Source organism: Sturnira hondurensis, unplaced genomic scaffold, assembly GCF_014824575.4.
Source record: "Sturnira hondurensis isolate 20B ecotype Veracruz unplaced genomic scaffold, ASM1482457v3 Scaffold0006213, whole genome shotgun sequence".
Lineage (NCBI taxonomy): Eukaryota > Metazoa > Chordata > Mammalia > Chiroptera > Phyllostomidae > Sturnira > Sturnira hondurensis.
The window spans coordinates 1,900,430-1,924,126 of NW_028078844.1; the positions used below are offsets into that span (position 1 = coordinate 1,900,430).

General features: G+C 41.0%; 1 protein-coding gene across 2 annotated transcripts in view; it reads right to left on the reverse strand.

Annotated features, from left to right (window-relative positions):
* Nucleotides 1-5,817: 5,817 nt before the first annotated feature.
* Nucleotides 5,818-23,697, reverse strand: part of DDX10 (DEAD-box helicase 10) — a 268,659-nt gene continuing 250,779 nt past the window's right edge. For both annotated transcript variants that reach the window (XM_037047693.1, XM_037047694.1), the window contains exon 19: nucleotides 5,818-6,502. In XM_037047693.1, the coding sequence (XP_036903588.1) occupies nucleotides 6,325-6,502 (178 nt within the window). In that variant the 3' untranslated portion in view covers nucleotides 5,818-6,324. The remainder of the gene's footprint in view (nucleotides 6,503-23,697) is intronic.

Below are 23,697 nucleotides of genomic sequence, written 5' to 3' on the forward strand. Positions count from 1 at the left end.
GTTGTTACCTGAGGCAGTAGTAGGTTAAGAGGATCAAAAGGTACAAGCTTCCAATTATATAGTAAGTAAGTTTTGGGATGTGATATACCACACGGGGACTTCAGTTAATACTGTATTGCACAGCTCAGAGTTGCTAAGAGACTAGATCTTCAAAGTTCTCAACACAAGAAAAAAAATTTTTTTAACTATGTACAGTGACAAATGTTAATGAGACTGTGGTCATCATTTTACAATATATGCAAATATTGAATCACTTGTTGTATACCTGAAACTAACATATGTCAATTATACCTTAAAACCAAATAAAAATAAAAAGACTGATCGTGTCAAGTGTTAGTGAGTGTGTGGAGCTGAATTCTCACACATTACTGGTAGAAACGTAACCTGGTGCAGCCACGTAAGAAGACAATTTGGCAGTTTCTTAAAAAGTTAAACACACAACTACCATATGAGTTAACTGTTCCCACTTCCAGGCATTTACCCAAGAGAAATGAAAGCATATGACCACATAAAGACTTTTACTGGAAGGTGCATAGCAGTTCTATTTGTGATTGCTAAAAACAGGAAGTCTTTCTTACCTCTTGGTTAATGGTAAATGGATAAACAAACTGTGGTATGACCCACTCAATGGCTATTACTTGGCAATGAACAGGAATAACTATTGATACGTGCTGCAACATGGATGACTGTCAGGATAATGATGCTGAGTGCAGGCAGCCAGGTAAAAATGAGTACACACTGTATGATGCCGTTTATAGGAAGTTCTAGGAAATGAGAACAATCCATAGCGACAGAAAACAGATTGGACACTGGCTGGGAAATGGGGGAGGGCTGGAAGGGAGGCAGGGATTACAAAGCTACAAGAGAAAACTTCTAGGGGTGATGGATATGTTCAGTATTGATTATAGGGATGGTTTCATGGATGTACGTGTCAGCATGTAGCAGATTGTAACTTTAAACATACCCAGTTTACTCAACACCAATTATACCTCAATAAAGTATTCAAGAAAGATACTGGGAAGAAAGGGAAATACTGAGAGGGAAGAATGTATAGACAACCCTTTTACAGAGTTATACTGTAAAGGGAAAAAGAAAATGGGGGGGGGGGGCAAGGTTCTGTTTTAAGATAGGAGACATTACAGCATGCTTGTTCACCAATAGGAACATCTCAGTCAGAAGAGAAATCTGCCAGCACTGCCGAGAGGGGACAACCGCGGGAGTGATACCCGAGTGGGCCAGAGGAGCCGGGGCCCAGTGTGGGCCGTTCCTCCGCAGTGGAGGAGGGGAGGCAGGGTTCGAGAGGGCAGAGGCAGCTAGGTGGGCGGTGGGCACAGGAGCTTGGGGAAGGTCTCTTTCAATTATTTCTGTTTTCTCAGTAAAATCAAAAGTAGGGTCATCTGCCAAGAACGAAGAAGGGGAAGAGGTTTTGGAGATTTGAGACGAGAGGAAAATGTGTGGACCGGTTCTTTCAGAGACCTGGTCCTCCATCCGCATCCTGCCACTGCAGGCTGCTGGGCCTCACTGAAAGAGCCTCTGCTTCCTGCCTCCATGCGTTCCCTGCTCCCCCCTCGCCTCCTGCCCAGAACCCGTCTCCCTACTTGATAGCGCTTAGTGTGCTGGTATGCTGCTTGTCCCTCCTTGCTGTGTTTCTGGTTCTTGGAACAGTGCCTGGCACACAGCAGACCTGAAAAGGACAAAGTCTGAGAGCCTTTGCTCTTCACCCACAAAAAGATTCCACCTGTTCATGCCCTACATCCTCTACCCCAGCATCTTCTCTTGGCCCCTTACACTTGTTGTATGTCCTGGGAGACTGTAGAAATTACATCTCCAGACGGTTTGCCTTCTGGCTGTGGTTGGGGCCAATGGGGACCACTAGCAGGAGTCTAGAGCAGCAGGAGTGAGGTAACAGAATCTATTCTCTAAGGTGACTCCCTGTGGTCATTTCAGGCTGACTGCATGTCACCTGAAGGTCAAAAATTGCTAGTCCCTCCTTTGCTACCTACCTTCACTCTCTCAGCGTGAGGAGTGGTTACATGTCCACAGCTAGCCTCAGGTAAGACCTTTGTGGTTTCCTTACCTTGCCCTGGCCTGTGTAAACAATCCTTTTATTAAACTCCCTTAAAATGATCCAAATGTGTGTGCACCATCTGTTTCCTGCTGGTACTCTGACATAATCCCTATCTGTGAATAATGACTTTAATAACTCTCTGAATTCCATTAGTGTCTTGTTATTAAACGGTGGCCAGGGGCCAGTAGCATGCCATCACCTGAAAGCTTGTAAGAAAAATGCAGAATCCCAGGATCCGTCTCAGACCAAATGACTCACATTTAATGCCTGGAGTGTCGTTAGAGTATCGAGTTTTACTGAAGCCCCTTTTGGGGGCAAAACCCAAGGACTCACTGGACTAGCTCAGGCACCGAGGTCTTCACCCTCAGGCAGTGAGGGAGACCAACGTGCACAGATAATCTAAAAATACATTCTTAGGGCTGAGGGAAGGGGAAATATGGAGACAGGACCTAGAGGGCAAGGTGTGGGTCTGAGACCTCAACAAGCCCATCTGCAGGTCTTCGTGGCTCTGCCCTGTGTTCATTACTCTGTATGTGTTTGCTTCACATTCCATGAGCAACTGGATCTCTCACCATTTACTTTTACCTTTATGCTCACCTGTTCACTGATAGCTTCGCCTAACTCTGAATCTGAACTCACTTTTTTGCCTATCATGTGCCCCCTGGTCTATCTCATAACCTTACTTTGCTGACCACCTAAATTTCAGTTTCTGAGTGTAAGAACATAATTTGCCCAATTTGTCCCTGTTTGGGCACAGCTTTTTGCACCAGCCTCTCTCCAAGGCTAATGGCTAGCCTTTAGGTTAGCTGCCAATTCCTGATTCAGCAGGCGCCAGTATAAAAGGTGTGGTTTTATACCATGTAATATGGTATAAAACGTCTGCCCTGGGCCGTCAGATCAGCAGGGGCTATGGGAGAAAATAACGCTATGATTACACGTCTAGCTGAAATGGTCTAAAAGGTGTGAAACAGTTTTCAAACCTTGGCTGCAGGCTCTTCCCCCTTTACCTCCGCTACCACCTCCCATCCTCCTTATACTTCCCGGGAACACCTGCATCCCCTGGCAGGCTCCGACACTCATGGAGATGACTTGCTATGTTCTGGGTATTCCAAATGTTGTGTTAACAAAATTAATTACATTTAATTAAACGTATCCATTTTTTATAGCTCCAAACAAATCAAAAGTGCCATGTTGAGTTTGTGAGATGGCAGTCCTCCAGAGGGTTCTGTTGCTGGGTGTATCTGCTCCCAGAGACACAGGCAGTTTTAGAGATCACCTTACACGAGTGGATCTGATGGATGGCCTCAGACGGTATCAGGCAAGAATTCATCTCTGGGTCGCAGAGCAAGCAACTGCTTACACCCGCCCTCCTTCCTGGATTCCAGCAACAGCTTTCTTACTCAGACGACAATCTTCCTCTTTCTGCCTCTTCATCTGACACTAAAATGATGAAATTCCTTTCTCTCTTCCTCCCTATATGTGAGCAGGAGAGAGAACTGTTTACTTCTTGCAGGTAAAGGGCCTGGCATAGAAGGGCAGCTGCTGAATTGACTAACATTTACTGGATGAAAGAATGCTCTTGATCATTGATTGTGTACGTCTCTCACCTTGTGTAGTAATCAGGTTTTTCTGTGATAATTCCCCAAGTCTCAGGGGGTTTCTTGCTCCACAGGTCTGAGGTGACTGTGGTAGCTGCAGGTCTGTTCCGCATGCCTTTTAACCTGTGCCCGGACTGAAGCACTGTTACTGAACAGAGGGGTTTGGCCACCTATTGAGGAACACAGGCATAAAACAGAGATTGGTGGGGAAGGATAAAGAACTTTATTAAAATGTTGCCCAATCTGGGGAAGTGGGGACCCCCTGGCTCCGGGCTCCTCTCTTCTGCAAAACATAGAAAAATTCTAGCCGAGCCCAGAACCAGAGACAGTGTCCAGAAACTCTGCTCCACTCTTATTTGTCTTCCTGGGGCCCGAGGCTGTTATGTGAGTGGCTCTCTGGCTTCAAGCTCCCTCCCTGGAGTGCACACTTGTGGGGCCAGTGCTGGGATTGCCCTGCTGCAGCTTCTTCCCTCTCCTGGGGCCTGGGGCCACTGCTAGACCACTGCAGCCAGCTGTGCAGAAAGGATCTGCTCTCAGGATCCCGAACCCAAGACTGCTTGCACTCCCCAGGTGACAAGTGTTTCATACTGTGCATCTGATTTTGGAGTGAGAAGGGGCATAGTTAGGGACCTGTGTGGCACGCAGCGCAATGTCCCACAGGCCACCAATGGGTATGCGCAGAGCACAAGACTTGTCCCCTGCAAGCCAGCTTCCGACCAGGCGAGTGAGGGGATACAGAAGGGCTGCGGATTTAAATGTGCCCCCATTTAAATCCTCAGCCCCCAAATTCCAGGAAGCAAAAGCAACCAACTTCCTAGCCAATCCAGACTAGTGTCCATCATGGTCATCAGCCTGTGCAGGGTCTCTGCCCTTCCCCTTCCACCATGATCCCTGAGCGGGTAGGAGGGTTTTTAGAAACCCTTGTGTAGTGTCTCTGCTGGGGTGGGGCGTCATCAACAGCTTCGTCTACCATTTGATCACCCTTTACCTGGGGGTCTCCCACTGGCAGGCTGCGGCTTCAGTCCTACCACCTCCAGCATTTCCTGACCCCTTGCCTCTCTGGGGACTGAGCAGGCTCTTGCACCACGGGGGGCGGGAGGGGTGGTCCCCTGCCCATTCTCCAGCAAAGTCATCAGATTTCCCTGTAACAGCAGTGGTTTCTCTTTGGTCCATGCTGGTCTCATTATGGAAAGCAAAACTGGAAGAGCTGATGGATACATCAATGCATCTTAAATCCTCTGTTTATACAATGACACATTCCAAGGGCTAAAGTTAGTTACACAGCCAAATCCAGTATCACTGACATGTACAAAGTATGCTTCCCAAAGGGAGGGAGGGGAATGGAGTATTTGGTAAACAACAATATAATTTACCATGTATTGTTAGCTGAGCTTTCCCATAGCATTATTCTGATGTTTTCATTAGTTTTCAAAGTCAGCACACTAAAACCCCCTACAATGTATATAATAAGGTGAAGATCCATTCAGTTTCAGGAAGAATACAACTGAAAGTAGTTTATACAAAAAATAAATTTACACTCCGGCCCTGGGAGCCACACATGAGCTCCGCAGCCCCAGCCCCAAGCCCCCGGCCGCTCACACAGTGGGGGCAATGCTGCCAGGACCGCCCAGGCGCCAGGGCTGCGGATGCACAAAGTACACAAGCAACAGAGCCACGTTCTCCTTTCCTTTTGGAAGCAAAACAAAGGAAAAATGTGAAAACAAATGAAAAAGTTTTAATTAAGAAAAAAACGTTCTGACCCATGACATAACTGGGAAGTGCAACGCCATCAGGGTCTCTCTCCCACTCTTCACTCCGCTCATCTCCATGTGGTGGCCTCGAGCTCCCCAAACTCTCAGAGGGGTCGGCCATTTGCTGGAGAAATGGCCAGGCAGGCACTTGCAGGAGACCCACAAGCTACCACGTGCTAAGAGATCAGGTTTTAGATCACAAAGTTTCAGATTCAGGACTTCGCTTGATTTTAAAAAGGACAGTGCGCAAATCTGCCAAGTGTAAGTTAAATGGTATCTTTGAGAAGGCTAATTTAAGAATATGGAATATTGACTGTTTCAGGAATTGGCTAAGCATTTCAATCTTAAGAACCTTCCCTTGAGAGGGCTTTAATATTAATGGACACAATGAAAACAATAATTTTATAGGAAATATGTTTATTATGAATCATCTCAATTCAAAAATACTCATTCTTTCTTAGGGCTGGTCCATCATATTGTCTCTTTAAAGACATTAAACAAACAAAACTGTGAGCAATTTAACTTAATAGCACACACATACTTATGTAACATAAGCAAGAAATTGCAGGCAATGAAACATGGTCTCCAGAACTTACTATTAAAACAAAAAAGGCATTTCTGATGTCAAGATGTAGGAACCCAAGGATAAAAATTTAAGACAGCACAAGCTGAAAAATGGGAGCAAGACATTTTATAATCCCCCCTCACTCTGAGTTTGCACTGGGATGGCACAAGCACGTCCTGTGAAAGAAGGCTACTGATATTTTCACTTCCACCCAGAGTCCTCTAGGTCCTCTGGGCTTGGGACTCATGTTATCCGAGTTCTCCAAAGCCTACTTCTTTTTCAGCTTCTTGTCCACAAAACCATGACCAGAGGTTTCGAGGAGATGGCAGCAGCAGGAAGTACTTAGCTCTGACTTTTGAGCAGATGTAGCACCAGCTCTTCATCCTCTGCTAAAGACAGGCCTGTATCCAATGGCTCTACGATTTCCCACTTGGCCTTCTTTTTGTTACGACTTGTGAGTCCTGTGTCTTCCACTTCACTGTTGTTCCTTTTCCTCATTCCCTGCTTCTTCTTGGTATCACTGGTGAGAACAAATCCAATGACTTACTTTATAAATAGATAATTAAATTCATTATCATGAAATCTAACACTTAAAATGGGACAAAAATGGCAATAACAAATACTTGGTAAAGTGATATTATTATTCAAAAGAGAAAGAACTGCAACAACTTTGGGATATCTGTGTCATAAGTAAGTGCCTTCCCATTAACGGATGGGAAGCAAGGGCCCATATGTATTGGGCACTGCGAAGGGGACTATGCACACACTGTCCCATCTGATCCTCACAATAATTCTAGAAAACTACAGATATATTATTCACAATTTGAGGACCCGGAGAGATCCACAGTCTGGCTCCAAATGGGCTCCAATCTGTGCTGTGCTGCCTCATCAAATTATCTCTATTTAAGTCAGGTTATCCTGCCTTGGCTGGTACGGCTCAGTGGATTAAATGCTGGCCTGTGAACCAAAGGGTTGCTAGTTCGATTCCCAGGCAGGTCACATGCCTGGGTTGCAGGTCAGGTCTCCAGTAGAGGGTGCATGAGAGGCAACCACACACTGATGTTTCTCTCTCTTTTTCTCCCTCATTTCCCCTTCCTCTAAAAATAAAAATAAATATAATCTTTAAAGAAAAAAAATTAGGTTATCCTTTAGGTAACAGTCTGTGGGCTAACAGATATCACGTGCTAATTCTATTATCTGCTGCATTAAGTTATGATGTGTAGATCATGAGTATACAGAACCTGAAATGTTAACATACAAATTAATTATGACATCAAATAAATTTTCCCATTTAAAATCTGTATGTAAGGCTCACACATAGTCCTAAGAAAGTATAAACATTATTGTTATATTGTGAACACACCCTGAGGCACAGAGCATAAAAATAACACTAACTTCTGAAGACAGAGGCAATCTCTTGATACATTAAACATTTAAAAAGCAAATATCTCAAAGCATTTCAAGATACCATCATCATGTTCAAAGATGACCCAATTATTGGATATAAAATTAAAACAAAATAAAAACCTCCCTTATCAGCAATGGCAGTACCAAGCATTTATTAAAAGCTTGCTAAGGGTTTGGCACTGTGCTACCTATTTTACACAGATTACATTTATCCTCACAAAAATCCTTGGTGTGAGAAGCAGTGGCCTCATTCTACAATGAAGTTAGAGAGGTTAAATGATTGGACCCATGTTATACACATGGGATTTACACTCCCGTCTGAGTGACTCTACATTCAGCCCAAAGCCAGGCAACTGAAAGCAATTTGAGTTGACTTGCTTCAGTCAACATTTGCAGGAAAGCAGTGGGAAGAATTAGCTGTGGAAAGAGCACTGGTTGACACTGACACAGTCCATGGGCAATCAACTAACACTTCTAAGCCTCAGTTTCCGTATCTGAAAAGTAGAACTGCTATAATAATTAAATAAAATTATGTAACTACAAGAACACAGTAGCGCTCATTACATGTTAGCTGCCAACAAACTACTCCCTTTCAAATAAATGCTTACATGGGTGTTAATATAATAAACAGCAAAAAAAAACATAGAAATTACATTATAACCCAAGCATATGATGTATTCAAAAAGAGAACAAAGTACTGAAGTTTCAATGGACTCCATTACTCCTTAGAAGATAGAGTGGATATCAAAGCATATGAAGCAAAACTGTTAATAATCTCCCTATTTACCTCCCAGAAATGCCCAGTTGCTCTGACTCTTTACTATTAGAAGAACAAACTAGACAACACTATAAGGTTATCTGCAAACAATTGCATATCTAAGTAGTTCCTGTAAAGATGATCATGAAAGAATTCCACATGACCGGAATTCAGTCAGCAAGGAAAGGGTCCTAAAAAAAAAGAAGTCATGAGTCTTTTTAAAAAATATTATATTGTCATTCTACTACAGTTGTCTCCCTTTTTTCCCCTTTGCACTCCTCCGCCCAACCCAACCCCATTCCCACAGACAATCCTCACCCTCTTGTCCATGTCCATGGGTCATTCATACATGTTCCTTGACTAGTCCCTTCGCCTTCTTTCCACTCTTGTCCCCTACCCCCATCAGTTTGCTGTTTGTTCCTTGTTTAGATGTCCCTGATTCATTTTGCTCATTTGTTTTATTCATTAGGTTCCTCTTACAGGTGAGATTATATGGTATTTGTCTTTCACCACCTGACTTATATCACTTAGCATAATATTTTCCAGATGCATCCACACTGTTGTGAAAGATAGGAGCTCCTTCTTTGTGTCTGCTGTGTAGCATTCCACTGTGTCAATGTAGCGCAGTTCTTTGACCCACTCATCTACTGATGGGCACTTAGGTTGCTTCCAGCACTTGGCTATCAATTGTAAATTGTGCTGCTATGAACATTGGGTGCACAGGTTCTTTTGGATTGTTGTTTCAGGGTTCTTAGGGTATAATCCCAGCAGTGGAATCTCTGGGTCAAAAGGCAGTTCCATTTTTAGCACTTTTAGGAAGTTCTATACTGTTTTCCACCAGTCTGCATTCCCACCAACAGTGCTCTAGGGTACCCTCTTCTCCACATCCTTGCCAGCATTTGCTGTTTGTTGATTTGTTAATGATGGTCATTCCGACTGGTGTGAAGTGACATCTCATTGTGGTTTTAATCTAAATCTCTCTGATGACTAGTGATTTTGAACATTTTTTAATATGTCTATGGGCCAACTGTGTGTCCTCCTTGGAGAATTATCTATTCGGATCTGTTGCCCATTTTTTAATTCAACTGTTTGCCTTCCTGGTGGTGAGTCATAGGAGTTCTTTATATATATTGGAGATGAAACTCTTGTCTGAGGTACCACTGACAAATATGTTTTCCAGTACAGTCAGTTTCTCTTTTCATTTTCATGAAGGTTTCTTTAGTCATACAGAAGCTTTTTAATTTGATGTAATCCCATTTATTTATTTTTTCCTTTATTTCCCTTGCCCTAGGAGATATAGGGCAAAAATGTCGCCATGTGAGATATCTCAAATTTTCCTGCCAATGTTTTCCTCTAGGACTTTTATGGTGTCACACTTATTTTAAGTCTTGTATCCATCTTGTTTTTTTTCTAAGATTTTATTTATTTTTAGAGAGAGAGGAAGGGAGGGAGAAATAGAGGGACGGAAACATCAATGTGTGGTTGCCTTTTGCATGTCCCCTACAGGGGACCTGGCCCACAGCCCAGGAAAGTGCCGTGACTGGAAATTGAACCAGTGACCTTTTGGTTTGCAGGCCCACACTCAAATCACTAAGCCACACCAGCCAGGGCCTTTTATCCACCTTCAGTTTATTATGGTGTATGGTATAAGTTGGTGGTCTAGTTTCATCTTTTTTGCATGTCCCTGTCCAGTTTTCCCGACACCATTTATTGAAGAGGCTATTTTTACTCCATTTTATACTTCGGCCCCCCTTGTCAAATATTAATTGACCATAGAGACTTGGGTTTATTCTGGGCCCTCTACTCTGTTCTGTTGATCTATGTGTTGGTTATTATACCAGTACCAGACTGTTTTGATTACAGTGGCCTTGTAGTATACTTGGTATCAGGTATTGTGATCCCTCCTACTTTGTTCTTTTTCCTCAAGATTGCTGAGGCTATTTGTGGTGGTTTTTGGTTCCACATACATGTTTGAAATATTTGTTCTATATCTGTGAAATATGCCATTGGTGTTTTAATAGGGATTGTGTTGAATCTATAGATTGCTTTGGGTAGTATGGACATTTTAATGATGTTAATTCTTCTAATCTATGAACATGGTATATGCTTCTATTTACTTGTAACTTCCTTAAATTCCTTCTTCAGTGTTCTGTATTCTTCCAAGTTGCACCTAAATGTGTGTTGGGTAATAAACATACAATCCTTGGTCCCAACTGTGAGCCTTGCAATGTCCCATGAACTTGCTCCGGTGCCTCTTGACCGTGAGAAAACACTGTCTTAGACAATCACCCACAGACAAGCGAGCCTTTGTGGAAATCCTGGTTTCCAGTGAAGTTCTAGTACACAATTGGAGCAAAAAATACGAGTTTGGATTCATAGGAGAGAGTAAGAGGAATAGTCTGACTTTACTCACATCACCCCTCCCCCAAGGTGACACTAATGATCAGGGGCAAGACAAGATACTCCCACATTCAGCACAGTACTAGGTGTCCCAGGCAGAGAATTACACAACAAAAAGACATAAAAGGCATCCATATCTGAAAGGAAGAGGTAAAACTGTCACTGTTTGCTGATAATGTGGTCTTATATACAGTATGTTCTGACGACTCCTCCAAATCTGTTAGAACTAATACATAAATTCAGGAAAACTGGAACAGATAAATTAGTAGTGTTTCTAATTGTAAGATATCTAAAAAAGAAATAAAGAAAAGTATCCCATTCAGAAAGTATCAAAAACAATAAAATCCTTAAGAATTAATTTAACCAAGGAGATCAAAGATCTGTATCTGGAAAGTACTAAGACTCTAATGGAAAAAAAAAAAGAAAACATAAATAAGAAGATACCCTGTGTTCATGGATCAGATAAATTAATACTGTTAAAATGGTCAGGCTACCCAAAGTCATCTATAGATTCCACTGGCATTTGCAAAGAAATATTTTTTAAAAGTCCTAAAATTTATATGGAGCCACAGAAGACCCCAAATAACCAAAGTGATCCTGAGAAAGAAGAACAAAGCTGAAGGCATCACACATCTAGATTTTAAACGACCTTATAGTTATTTTAACAAAAACATTATGATGCTGGTATAAAAAACAGACAAATAGACCAACAGAACAGAACTGGGAGCAAAGAAATAAACTCTGGCATATAAGGCAAATACATATTTGACAACAGAGCCAAGGACATTCAGTGGGGAAAAGACAGTCTCTTCGATGACTGGCTCGGCATTAAGAGAGCACAACACAACACAATGGGAGGGAGAGTGGAGGGCTGGGTGGGTGGGATAGGATGGGAGTAAAAGACAGAAAACTGTACTTGAACAACAATTTAAAAAATAAATTTTAAATAAAGCTCAAAAAAAAAAAAGAGAGAGAGAGCAGAATACATTAGGTTGATAAAACTCAACTTGGGACTCCTGGTCAAGACAGCAGCAGGTCAGCCATCACTCGCCTCTTCACACAACTGCCTCAAAATTATAACCAACATACAGAATAACTATCACTCAGAACTATCAGAAATCAGGTTGAATGAAGTCTGACAACTAAAAAATAGAGTTGAATGGAAGTCTGACAACTATGGAATTAAAGAAACTACATCCATCCAGACTGGTAAGACTCCTGGTCCCACACCCATGTGTGGTGGATAAAAATTTGGGAAGGAAGTCTCAGGAGCAAGGAGTCTAAGGTCCACACCAGGCCCCCCAGCCCAAGATTCCTGTGTCAGGAAAATAAGTTCCCACAACTTCTGGCTGCAAAAACCAGTGGGAATTGTGTCACAGGAAGAAACTTCTAGAGCCTGCAGTAGTTACTCTTAAAGAACCCACACACGGACTCACCTACTCAGACTCACTCCCTCTGTGTTCGAGATCCAGGGTAGCAGCTTAAAAGGTAGCAGCTTGAAAGGTACCAGTGATACAGCAGGAGAAACTGAAGTGTCTGGCATCAGGGTGAGCAGAGGCCATTGTCCCTTTGTTAAATCCTCTTCCACAGAGCCACTAGGCTTGGTGACATATCTGAGACTCCATCAACCTGGCTTACACTGTTTGACCCACCTTGGAGATCCCCAGAGACTCTGCCCCATGAAACTTAAGGGCCCATCCAAGCTATTTTCCAATATGAATGGCTGGCCTTAGCTCATGCTTCACAACTTTCTAAAGCCTATCAATCAAGCAACAACTGGCTTCACTGAGCCCCAGGATCAGCACTAGCAGCAGCCAAATTAGAATCATAGCTTGCCTTCATCTGGGAATCTCCAAGCCCAGCACAAGTAGCAGCCATCTCAGATTGCTTTATAGCTTAGGCAGGGTACCCTGGGCAAAATACAGATGGGGGATGACCTTGGCCTACACCACCTGGAAAACTCCAGGACCAGTGCACCCAGTGAACAGCTACAGACCACCTAAGAGCACTGCCACCCTGTCCCTAAACAGCTGATCCTCCACAGAGGAGGTAGGTGGACAGTGGTCACAGCCAATCTTTGCAACTGACTGGCCTGGGTAAATCCCTGTCACTGATCTGCCAACAGCAACCAAGGCTCAGCTACAAGAGGAGAGTGTACTCAGCCCACATGAAGGGCGCATCTTGAGTACTCAGCTTGGATGATGGAGAGGCTGTGCCACTGGACCCTACAGTACACCTACTACATTAAATTAGGCCATACCACCAAGACTCAGAGTCAAAGTAGCTCTACCTAATGCATAGAAACAAACACAGAGAGGTTGCCAAAATGAAGAGACAAAGAAACATGGCCCAAATGACAGAACAGATCAAAACTCCAGAAAAGGGGCTCAACAAAATGTAGATAAGCAATCTATCAGATGCAGAGTTCAAAACACTGGTTATAAGGATGCTCAAGGAACTTAGTCTGGACCTTAACAGCATAAAAACGATCCAATCAGAAATGAAGGATACACTAATTGAAATAAAGAACAATTTACAGGGAAACAACGGTAGAGTGGATGAAGCTGAGAATCAAATCAATGAATTGGAACATAAGAAAGAAAAAAGAAAAAAAAAACAACCACGAAGAACAACCAGACAAAAAAAGGATAAAAAATGAGGATAGTGTAAGCAGCCCCTGGGACAACTTCCAAGAGTTCCAACATTCACATCACAGGGGTAACAGAAACAGAGAACTCAAGAAATTAGAAATCTGTCTGAAAAAAATGGTGAAAGAAAATTTCCCTAATTTGGTGAAGAAAATAAGACACGCACGTCCAGAAAGCAGATAAAGTCCTAAACAAGATGGATGCAAGGAGGCCCACTCTAAGACACACCATAATTAAAATGCCAAACATTAAAGATAAAGAGAGAGTCTTTTTAAAAAAGATTTTATAAGAGAGGGACAGAAACATCAATGTGTGGTTGCCTCCTGCATACCCCCAGCTGGGGACCTGGCCTGCAACCCAGGCACATGCCGTGACTGGGAATCAAATGAGCAGCCCTTTGATTCTCAGGCTATCACTCAATCCACTGAGCCTTATCAGCAAGGGCTAAATAGTGAATCTTAAGAGCAGCAAGAGAAAAGAGGATGGTTGCCAGATAGGAGGGGATTGTGGGAGAATGGATGAAGAGTTGAGGAGATTAAGAAGTACAAATAAGTAGTTACAGAATACTCATGTGGGTATAAAGTCTAGTATAGGAAATGGAGCAGCCAAAGAACTTATAAAAATGACCCATGGACAAACAATGGTGAGGGGACTGCCTGAGGGAGTGAGGGGTGCTAGGTAGAGGGGAGTAAATGGAGAAAAATCAAGATAACTGTAATAAGCCTGATCAATAAAACATCATTTAAAAAAACAAAAAACTCAACTTAAAGAGCAAAAGCATGGCTCAGAAACCCAAAGCCCCACTACCACTGAAAAAAACAAAACAACCAAAAGCAAAATGATTCAGAGCTACTAATCTTCTAATATTCCAAATAATAAAGAGATTTAATTAATGACATCCTGTCATTAATGACATCCATTAGGTCATTTAAAGACCTAATCATATAACAAAACACAAAAATAAAGATCATAATGTAATATGTAATCTAAACCAACAATAATGAAAAATTCTACCTCCAAGACTTTGGGATTTTAGTAAAAATGGGTGTATAAAAGTGTAACCATAGCCAAAGTAAACACTTGAGCCAATTCATTCATTTCCATTAAGAAAGAAAAAACATAACACTTGAATGTGATTTCAATTTTAAACTCTTCATATATTCATAATTGAGTTTTAAATAAAATACCTGTAACTTTCTTACTTTCTAAAATCTCTGAACCCAAACCTCAAAACTGTCTCAGAAATTAAACTGATTTTTCAGTAAGTTTGATTTTCTGGTTTCAATGCTTTAATTTTTTCAAGTACTTGTAGTTTCCTAGTTACCCAGAACAAGAATGTAGTCTGTTACATTTATGAGAAACCAAAAAAGGAGTAACACCTGCAGTTAAGGCACTAGGGTCAGCCTTCCTCCTGGTCCCCTCCTCCTAGACACTCACTCCTCACAGGTGGCTCTCACTCGTGAGATCAGAGACACTTGTGTGTTCCCACTGTGTCCCTCTGTAAGCATGGCATTTCCTCCCTCCCTCTGGGTCCTCCCCTGCTTCAAGATATATCTTTAATTGAGAAAGGTACCCAAACTCTCTATTAAACTGATTTCTTTCCTCTCAATTCCTACAACTCTTACTGTTTATTAGTTAGTCATTTTGCACCTAGCATTGGTACTTCCTAAAACTAAAGTGATTTTCCCCCCACCTGTATGCATCTTCACTCCTAATTAGAATGTAAATTCCTGGGTAAGAATGTATATTACTGGGAAAGAATGTACAACCACCATTCGAAAGCCACTCAAGTATGCGTGCCCAGCAATTTCTCTTCTGGGAATGTAACTCCAGGAAATAATTAAGGATGTGCATAAAGATTTAGATACTGGATATTCAAGGCAAAGCTATTTGTAATTTCAGAAAGTTGGAAACCCAAATATCAAATCGTAAGGGATTATTAATTTGTTGAATAAGTTATAAAATTTCAAATGAAATATGATGCAGTTACTGAAAACAGTGTTGCAAGAATTTCTTTACTGACACTGAAAACAGTAATAAAACCAATACAGAATCAGTCTTTGTTTAAATAAGGCTGCATGTGTATTTACATAGAAAAAAGATTTGGGAGATTTTTTTGAAATGTTCTTCTGCTAGTATATGTATCTTCTGGGTTTTCTGCAATAAGCTTGTACTGCTCTTTGCAATAAAAAAAACTTAAATTTGAAGGAAAAAGTAGTTCTGGGCAGCTAGGTATATGTCAATTATTCTTCATAATTCCACAAGCATTAGAAGCATAGAGAGAAGGCGTTCTACATTAAGTGTCAACTTGGACCCACAGAAGTGTGGGGAAAGATAATACTTCTTAGGTCAGGACAGATGAGTCCTGGGGTATTTTCAGTATCTCAAAAACACCTACAACTATGTGCCACAGGACACATTCTGGTATTTTTCTTTTGGCTAGAATTCTATTAACTGAACTTTGTAATATGTGACACCTCAAGTGCTTGAATGGATTAGAAATCATGTCTATTAATAAAACAAATGTAAAAAATTAAGTATTAACTTTCTTGAAAGGCAAAAATCTATCAAAATATAGGATTCATTAGGGCTGAAACCAAAAATTCTCTGTGATGATGAAGTCCTTTTTCTAGATTTGAGAACTGTGTTCCACAGACTACTTGGAGAAATTTGTGTGAGTTTAGGATAGTTTTATTTTTCAATTTTACATAGGCTTCTAAGGAAGTTATTCAATACTGGTTTCCATGCCCTCTATCCACCAAGGAAAAAAAGTTAAAGAGCAGTCTTTTTAAATTAAGGTCCTTGTTGAAACATTCCTCCCATTCCCCGTAACCCTACATATGCTGAAAGAAGAATCTTCATAAAGATCACCTTGGCTCTTATAATTCTTCATTAACATTCCAGTGATTGCCTCTAGCATGATATATTATAATTTTTAAGGACTCTCATGAGCCGGCATAGTCCTGCCTCTATAACCTATTCTGCACTGTACACTACCCTGTTCTACTTGGTAGTGCCTAAACATGCTTCGGGTTCTCGACTTATTGTCCACATTTGGAATTCCTTTCCTATTTTAAAACTACCTAGATCCTCCCTATCCTTCAAAACCTAGTTCAAATGTCACCTCATCCTCAAAGTCTCCATCTTACATACTTCCACCACCTCACGCACTATTTGTGACCCTCCCGTGGCACTCTTTCTGAATGGTATTTCAGAACAGATCTCTTCCTTGTGCCTACTAAAGCCTTAGCTTTTTGAAACCTGGGGCTGTTTGTCATCTTCATCTATATAGATAACCTGAATGAAGTCATTCAATAAATGTCTGCTCACCCAAATGGTAGCAACAGCAACGGCTGTTGGGGCTGTTCTAAGCCCTAAGAACTACTGCCACCGCATCAAAGAAGGTAATGTTTCAAAAGACTGTGCTTCCAATTTGATTTCCAACACAGTCACAGAGGAGAACGTTACTCAGAGCACTCAGTTTGGTCTGTGAGTGCACAGACTTCTGCCTGCTAATCAGTCCTGTTTTTAATAGCATATGTTCCTGGTTCTAAATTTGGTTTTGCATTCTGTTTTTCAAAATTATATAAATGGTTATATTATGGCTAAATTAAGTACTCATTTTTCCAAACAAATGACTTCTACTGAGTTAATACAGCCAGTGGAGACTTACAATTTTACCACTACCATAGCTTCTGTATGAGATGTAATGAAAAGTCATCTAAATTTTAGGCAATTAAATGATGGCTACTACCTCTTTGGTTGTATCTTCTTACTTTCCCCTTCTGTTCATTACTTAAATGGCCATGTTTCTAGGTTAGCAGAAACAGGGTTGGTTAACTACATTTAGTAGAATAGGATTTCACCCCATATATACTGAAATTTTAAAAACAAACTATTTGATTATCAGGGTTTACCGTACTTTAAAAATTAAAACCAGTTTTCTTTAAACCATATAAAAATTCTTACAGAACAGATAAAATCTAAAACATTGACAACACCCAATACTAGCAAACATGTGGAGCAAAAGGAACTCTCATTCATTGCTGGTGGGATGCAAAATGGTACAGCCACTTTGGAAGATATTTTGGGAATTTCTTATATATTCTTTTCATGCAATCTAGCAATCACATTCCTTGTTATTTACCAAAATAAGCTGAAAGCTTATATCCACACAAAAACCTGCACATATTTATGGCAGCTTTATTCATTATTGCTAAAACTTAGAATCAATTAAGATGTCTTTCAACAGATGAATAGATAAACAAACTCTAGCACATTCATACAATGAATATTATTCAGGGATAAATTCAGAGCTTTTAGGTCATAAAAACATAACAGGATGCAGAGTTGAGAGTCCCCTGAAAATAGGAGAGCATGACCCCTACCTACAATCCTTGGTGGAAGGAATGAGGGAGTGGATGATACAGCATTTGAGATACACTGTATAGCAATGGCAAGTCAACCGCCATGCCCTCCAGAAGGGATGAGGGTTGCCATCCAGGGAGAATTGTGTAGTGACTATGAGGACACTGAGTGTCCTCAGGAACTCATGACATAGCGGGCATTATAGCACCCGCGCAAGAGACGGGGCGGATGCTCACCCTGGATGTTCATGTGTTGCTGGGAACTGCTGCCCTGACTAAAGATGGCAGCCAAAAGAAGGTAAAGACACAGGGAGACTGGCAAAAATGGAAGACATTAATGCACAATAGGAATGGCCCGGTATGAGGTCATGAAGGAAGTTCTGAGATAAGAATTTAAATGAGAATGGGCTGAAAGAGGAGGTCCACCAGGTCTGGAGTATAACAGAGGACGTCTCCCAGGAGAGCAGACAGACAGGTCTGGAGCAAGAAAGAGGTCTGAAAGTCAGAGGTTCAGAGTCGCCAGCGCTGGCTGTGTGGTAGAGACCTGCCCAGCCTCCCAGATATGAGCCTGCCTGGAGAAGACAGCAGCAGAGCTGATGGAGCTGCATGGAGACTGGGAATGTTGATCTTCTCCAGACTTCTGCCTTTCTGAAAGACAGTACCTTAGACTGGCATATTCTGAAACTGGTCTTGTTTGCCAAAGACAGGCAGAACTGTGTGTTTTGGGATGTTTTAAAGGGAGCAAGACTTAAGGGCAGTAATCTGCCAGTATTCTAAATCTGTTCAACCTTTAAACAAACAACCCCTTTCCTTTTTCACCAAACTCTTGCGTTGGGAGTCACGCTTCTTGGCAGCGGACAATCAAACCCCACAGCTGTTCCACAACAGCACTGGTAGGGTTCTGTAACAAAAAGATATGAGAAACTTTGAAAGCATATTGTTAAGTGAAAGAAGCCAACTGAAAAGGTTACATATTATAAAGTTCCAACCATTTCACATTCTAGAAGAGCAAAACTATAAATATAGTAGGGAGACCAGTGGGTGCCAGGGGTTGGGTGGCAGGGAGAGGCAAGGGTGGGGAGAAAAAATGTGCAATACAAAGAATGAACCCTAACACAGACTATGAACTTTGAATGTAACTCTATGTCAGTGCGGTGTAGGTAGCAAAATGCTGACAATAGGAAAGATGGGTGGGAGGTGAAGGGCAAAGGGGAGATGCAAACTCTATTTTTCATTCAACTTTTAACTGTAAAACCTAAAATTGCTATAAAAGTCTGTTAACAAAAAAATTTACAGAGCTCAAAAGAGTTGATTTACCATCAACAAATTATAACAAATTATTAAACATGTTAGAGGTTTTTCCTCTCATCCCCAAAGAATGATATGCTACTTTAATTCATAACCTGAATTACGTTTCCAACCTTCAACTGGGATACTCAGACCATCTCAACTTCACTCATCTTTTCTTATAAACTTCATAACATATGCCTCTCCCATGAGTTGCCACTTGTGGCAGAATCGTATTGATGAGGGTAAGACCCATCAATACTATTCTGAGTGTAAGAACAGTAGCTGTTTCTTACCCTCATCTCCTACCATGAAGCCAACTAGCATCACCCTTGGGTAGACACATGGTTGAAGAATGATGGGATGAAAAGGAGCCAAGCCCTGGCTGGTGTGGCTCAATGGATTGAGTGCTGGCATGCGAATTAAAGGGTTGCCAGTTCGATTCCCAGTCAGGGCACATGCCTGGGTTGCAGGCCAGGACCCCAGTAGGGGACACATGAGAGGCAACCACATATTAATGTTTCTCTCCCTCCCTTCCCCTCTCTCTAAAATTTATAAAAATCTTAAAAAAAAATTTTTAAAGAAAAAAGTGGAGAAATCACCTCTGGCAGGAATATACATAATTGTATAGTCACAATTATACAGTTGGTGTAAATATTTAAATTTTAATAAGTATCAAAGGGATACATGGTTAGAGCACTGGGATAAATTATTCCTTCTTTACTTTAAAAAGAAACCTTTTAATAGTCTTCAGGTCTCACCTCAGAGAGATTTTTCTTGAATGCCTTATATGAAGTGAACATTCCCAATTTCTCCCATTATCCTACAGTTAGCATCTTCATGGCCCTTATCACCATCTTCTTTCTATTTCTTGTTTAGCCTGTCTCCCTCCCCAGAGTGTAAGCCCTAAGAGGGCTGGGATCTAGTCTCCCTCGTTTTCTGCTCTATGCCAGGCATATAGTAAACCTTCCAGTTTACTGAATGCCTGAACAACAGGACTGTACTGCTGAAGGAGAACTGACAAGTAAAGGAATCTCCCACATGCTAATTTGGTGATACTGACTCTCTACCCATATGTTGAGTAGAATATATTACATGACATTATTTTTATTGTATCATCATCCTTTCAAACTAGTATATAAGATATTTTTGTAGGCTATTTTGAATAGAAGCCTCACCATGTTGTATATCTGGGGCTTAAAGAATGGTTTTGATGAGAAAAAATGGAAAGTAGATTTCTTAGATGACATTAAATTCTACTCTTGTAAATGTATATACTCATTTAAAAACTCCTAACACTGCTTTGCTTTAGTAATTAAAATGGTTACCATAGATCAGCGACTCTATTAGTATCATACTCTTCTTTCTCTTTTTTTATCCTCATTAAGTCTCTATGATAGCCTTGCAACATAAGAATTATCTTCATCTGACCGATGATTAAAACTGAGGGTCAAGAGATTAAGTAATTGTTCATGGTTCACAACTGTAAAAGAAGGATTCTTTTCTTAGAAAACATTCAGGTCTTAAGATTCAGCTCTGTTTATCTGACCCTAAAAGCTGCAGTTTTCCCACAGGATCAAGTAGCCTGCCTTTGTTCTAACACAGACTTAATTTCCCAAAACTTCTGCTTCTCCCCATATTGCGAAGTTTATGATAACATGGCATATAGATCAGTATTTCCAAACTACATGAAGTGGTGCATGTGGGCAAGGCGTTCAGTATGTTGCTCATAGAAGCTCCTGTAACTCTATCTTACACCTGCTATAGCAACTATTTCTGTACACAGATGGGCCTGAGGTCATTCTGCCAGGAGCGGACACAGTTTAAATTCCTATGTATAGATATAGGAAGGCGAAGAAGAGAGACTAATTCACTGATATATCATAGTCTTCCACGTAGAGAAAACTACCAGGTCTTATTCCACTTGATTTTTAAAATTTCCTCTCTGGTACTTAGAAGTTTTACCCAATAGACTTACAGACATGAAGAGAGATGGGACAAATGATACATTTGTCCAATATGTACCAAAAAAGAGCGTAATCATTCGTACCTGCTATGAATAGGAATGTGGCTCATTGATAAACAACACAGTTTAAATAAATAATGTGTGAGTTAACTCCAACAAAGAGATCAGAACAGCTCCGTAACCTGGACACCACATTCTCTGGGTTACAAGAATGCTGCACTGAGAACCACTACTTTGGGCCTCAAGGATATTCTAAGTGCTACCTGATGATTGTGGTCAAGGCACCACAGAAGAAAAAGACCTGCTGGGAAAACCTATCAACGTCTTCCCTGGTGTATACAGAGCTTTACAGAAACATAGTAAAGTAGAGTGAGCACTAAACTTCCAAGGACACTGGGACAAGCAGTTCCAATAATTAACTTCTAAAATGGCACTGGAAATCACTGGGGATTCTGTAAGCCTGACATCACAAAAGAGACTGGGCAGCCAGGGAATGTCATGATGCCTTGTGTCAGAGCGCTTAACTCCTGCAGCAGCTGCGTTTATTCCTGTACAATTAGGGGTATGCAAGTCTGCGAGTCGCACCAGAAACAGAGGAGCAAGACCCTGTACAACCCTGTTCAGAAATCTTACAAATGCCAGGCCAAGGGGGTACCGTCCCTTTACTGTAGTGTCTGTGCAGCTTTTCAACCTTTCCTTCTCTCTCTCTCTTTTGGAAGGTAAAGAAAAGGTAGCAGATGAAGCTGCAGAATGATCTAGCTGCAATCTACCTGAGGACTGAGGTGGAGAACAGTGAATGTTCACTCACACAGAAACCCTTGGGTGTCCTTTTATAACATGCTGCCAAATTGTGTGTGAAAACTACCAAGAGCATAGAACCCGAATGTCCAGTTAACACCCCTATTTGTATAAAATTCTCCCTCTTGTAGTCCTATCAATAAATGCAGCTTAGACTTTTTCCTAAAGAATTTTAAGCTAATAATAAACGAGCTCAGACTATTAAAATTTTTCAGAAATCTTTATACCTATCCTTAAGTACTGGTACTCTGGTATCCAATGTTGTGCCAGAGACTTCTCCCTCATCCCAAATTTTAATTTACAAGGCTATGGCAACAGTCCTAATGAAGATTAATTACTGCAGCACATTCCATAAAATACACCCGGCTTCCTTCTGATGGTGAAGGCTCCTGCATACACAAACAACTGAAAATGCATCCACGTCCTTTACCATCTCCTTTCCAGCAGCTCAGCACTAAAAAACAGTTTAGAAAAAGAAAAGATTTATTGGCTCAGAGTTCGTTACAAACATAACTGTAAGAGCAGAAGATGTCCTTTTAATAATCAGAGAACACTGGGATGGTAAGAACAAAACAGAAGTCAGAGAACTGTAACTAGACTACTGACTCGTGCATGTTTCTTTCTATAAAATTCACACATGTCACTTGGGATTGATAACAAGTTTTGGTCCCCAATCTTTCTGGTTATTTTGGGGGTGTTTATAAACACAAGTGAGAATTAAATGGAAACTCATGACTCTTGGCCAGATCATTGCACAGGGGCATCTATTCTGCAGGCACACCCATGCCACCACTTTGGGAACAATTTCAAGATGTTTGAGACCCTCCTAAAGCTCATCCAGACTCAAGGTCAAGAATCCCTGTTCTGCACCAATATAGAAAACATACATAATTATTTCACTTCTCCCCAATTAAAAAAAAACCCCACATGTAAACACCCATACAAGTCGGGATGTATTACACGTTTTTCTTGTTAGTAATCAGTAAGTAAAACGTTTTGTCCTCCCAGAAGCACATCAGTTTTTCTCAACTACTTTCACTGATTAATTTTCAGCATTTAAGATCATCACCTACCCAAGCATGTCCTCAATATTCCAGTTTTCTGGAAAAACTAAGTTTTAGTTTTACTGTTTATTAGTCCTTTAGATGACTTCAAGAGAGATAACCTAATCTTCAACAAAGCTGTCCACTAAAGAATTACTTATAATGGCAAAAACAAAACCAAACAGTACCAAAAACATAAACTTAGATATAAACTAAAATTCTAAAAGGAGTGGATAAAGAAATCATGATGTAACCAATGGTGGAATGTTATATGGTCATTTGGTATGAATACATTCTACACAAAGGACAGTGAAATGAAAAAAGGGTGGTCCTACGAGAGTGTCTTCCTCAACAGTCTTTCCAGTGAAAACAAAGTTGCCATGCACCAGAATCAGGACAACGGCCAAGAGAACCCCACTAGGTGGCTCATCACCCCTGCTAGATGGTTCACCTTGACCTTGTGGCATCCAAGCATTCATCCATCTTTGTAGAGATCCTAGCACTTCTGAAACATAACAAACTAATAACTGTAAACAAGTGACAGTCATTCAGTGGGTCAATGAAAGACAGAGGACTACAAAGTAGAGGCAGAAACTAAGACTACAAGTAACGCCAAGCTGCAAGCTCCTGAAACCCCAATTTCTTAAAATAGGATTCCCCCTTCCCAACCTCACCCCAGGAATTAACACCTTCCTTCCTTGATGGGTAGCAACCTCTCTCCTAAAAGTCCCAGGACATAAAAAAATACTGTCTTTCCCTACTCCCACCCCAACAATGTTCCTTGGAAGATTCTCCATTCATGCTATATATCACAGAGGATACTGCTTTGTTTTATTTTCAGGGCAATAGCAAAAGGGAGAAATGCAAAAGGAACAATTTAAAGAAAGTCAAGTAAATTAAATCCTCCTATGACCCACAATTCATGTCAAGTTCTGATAAAAGTTCTATATAATTTGGTAGTTCATGCAAATTTGTACTTCACCAATAAGAAGAGTGATAGAGATTTTTCTTAAAAGTTGTTAAAAATTTTAGAATCAGGGAT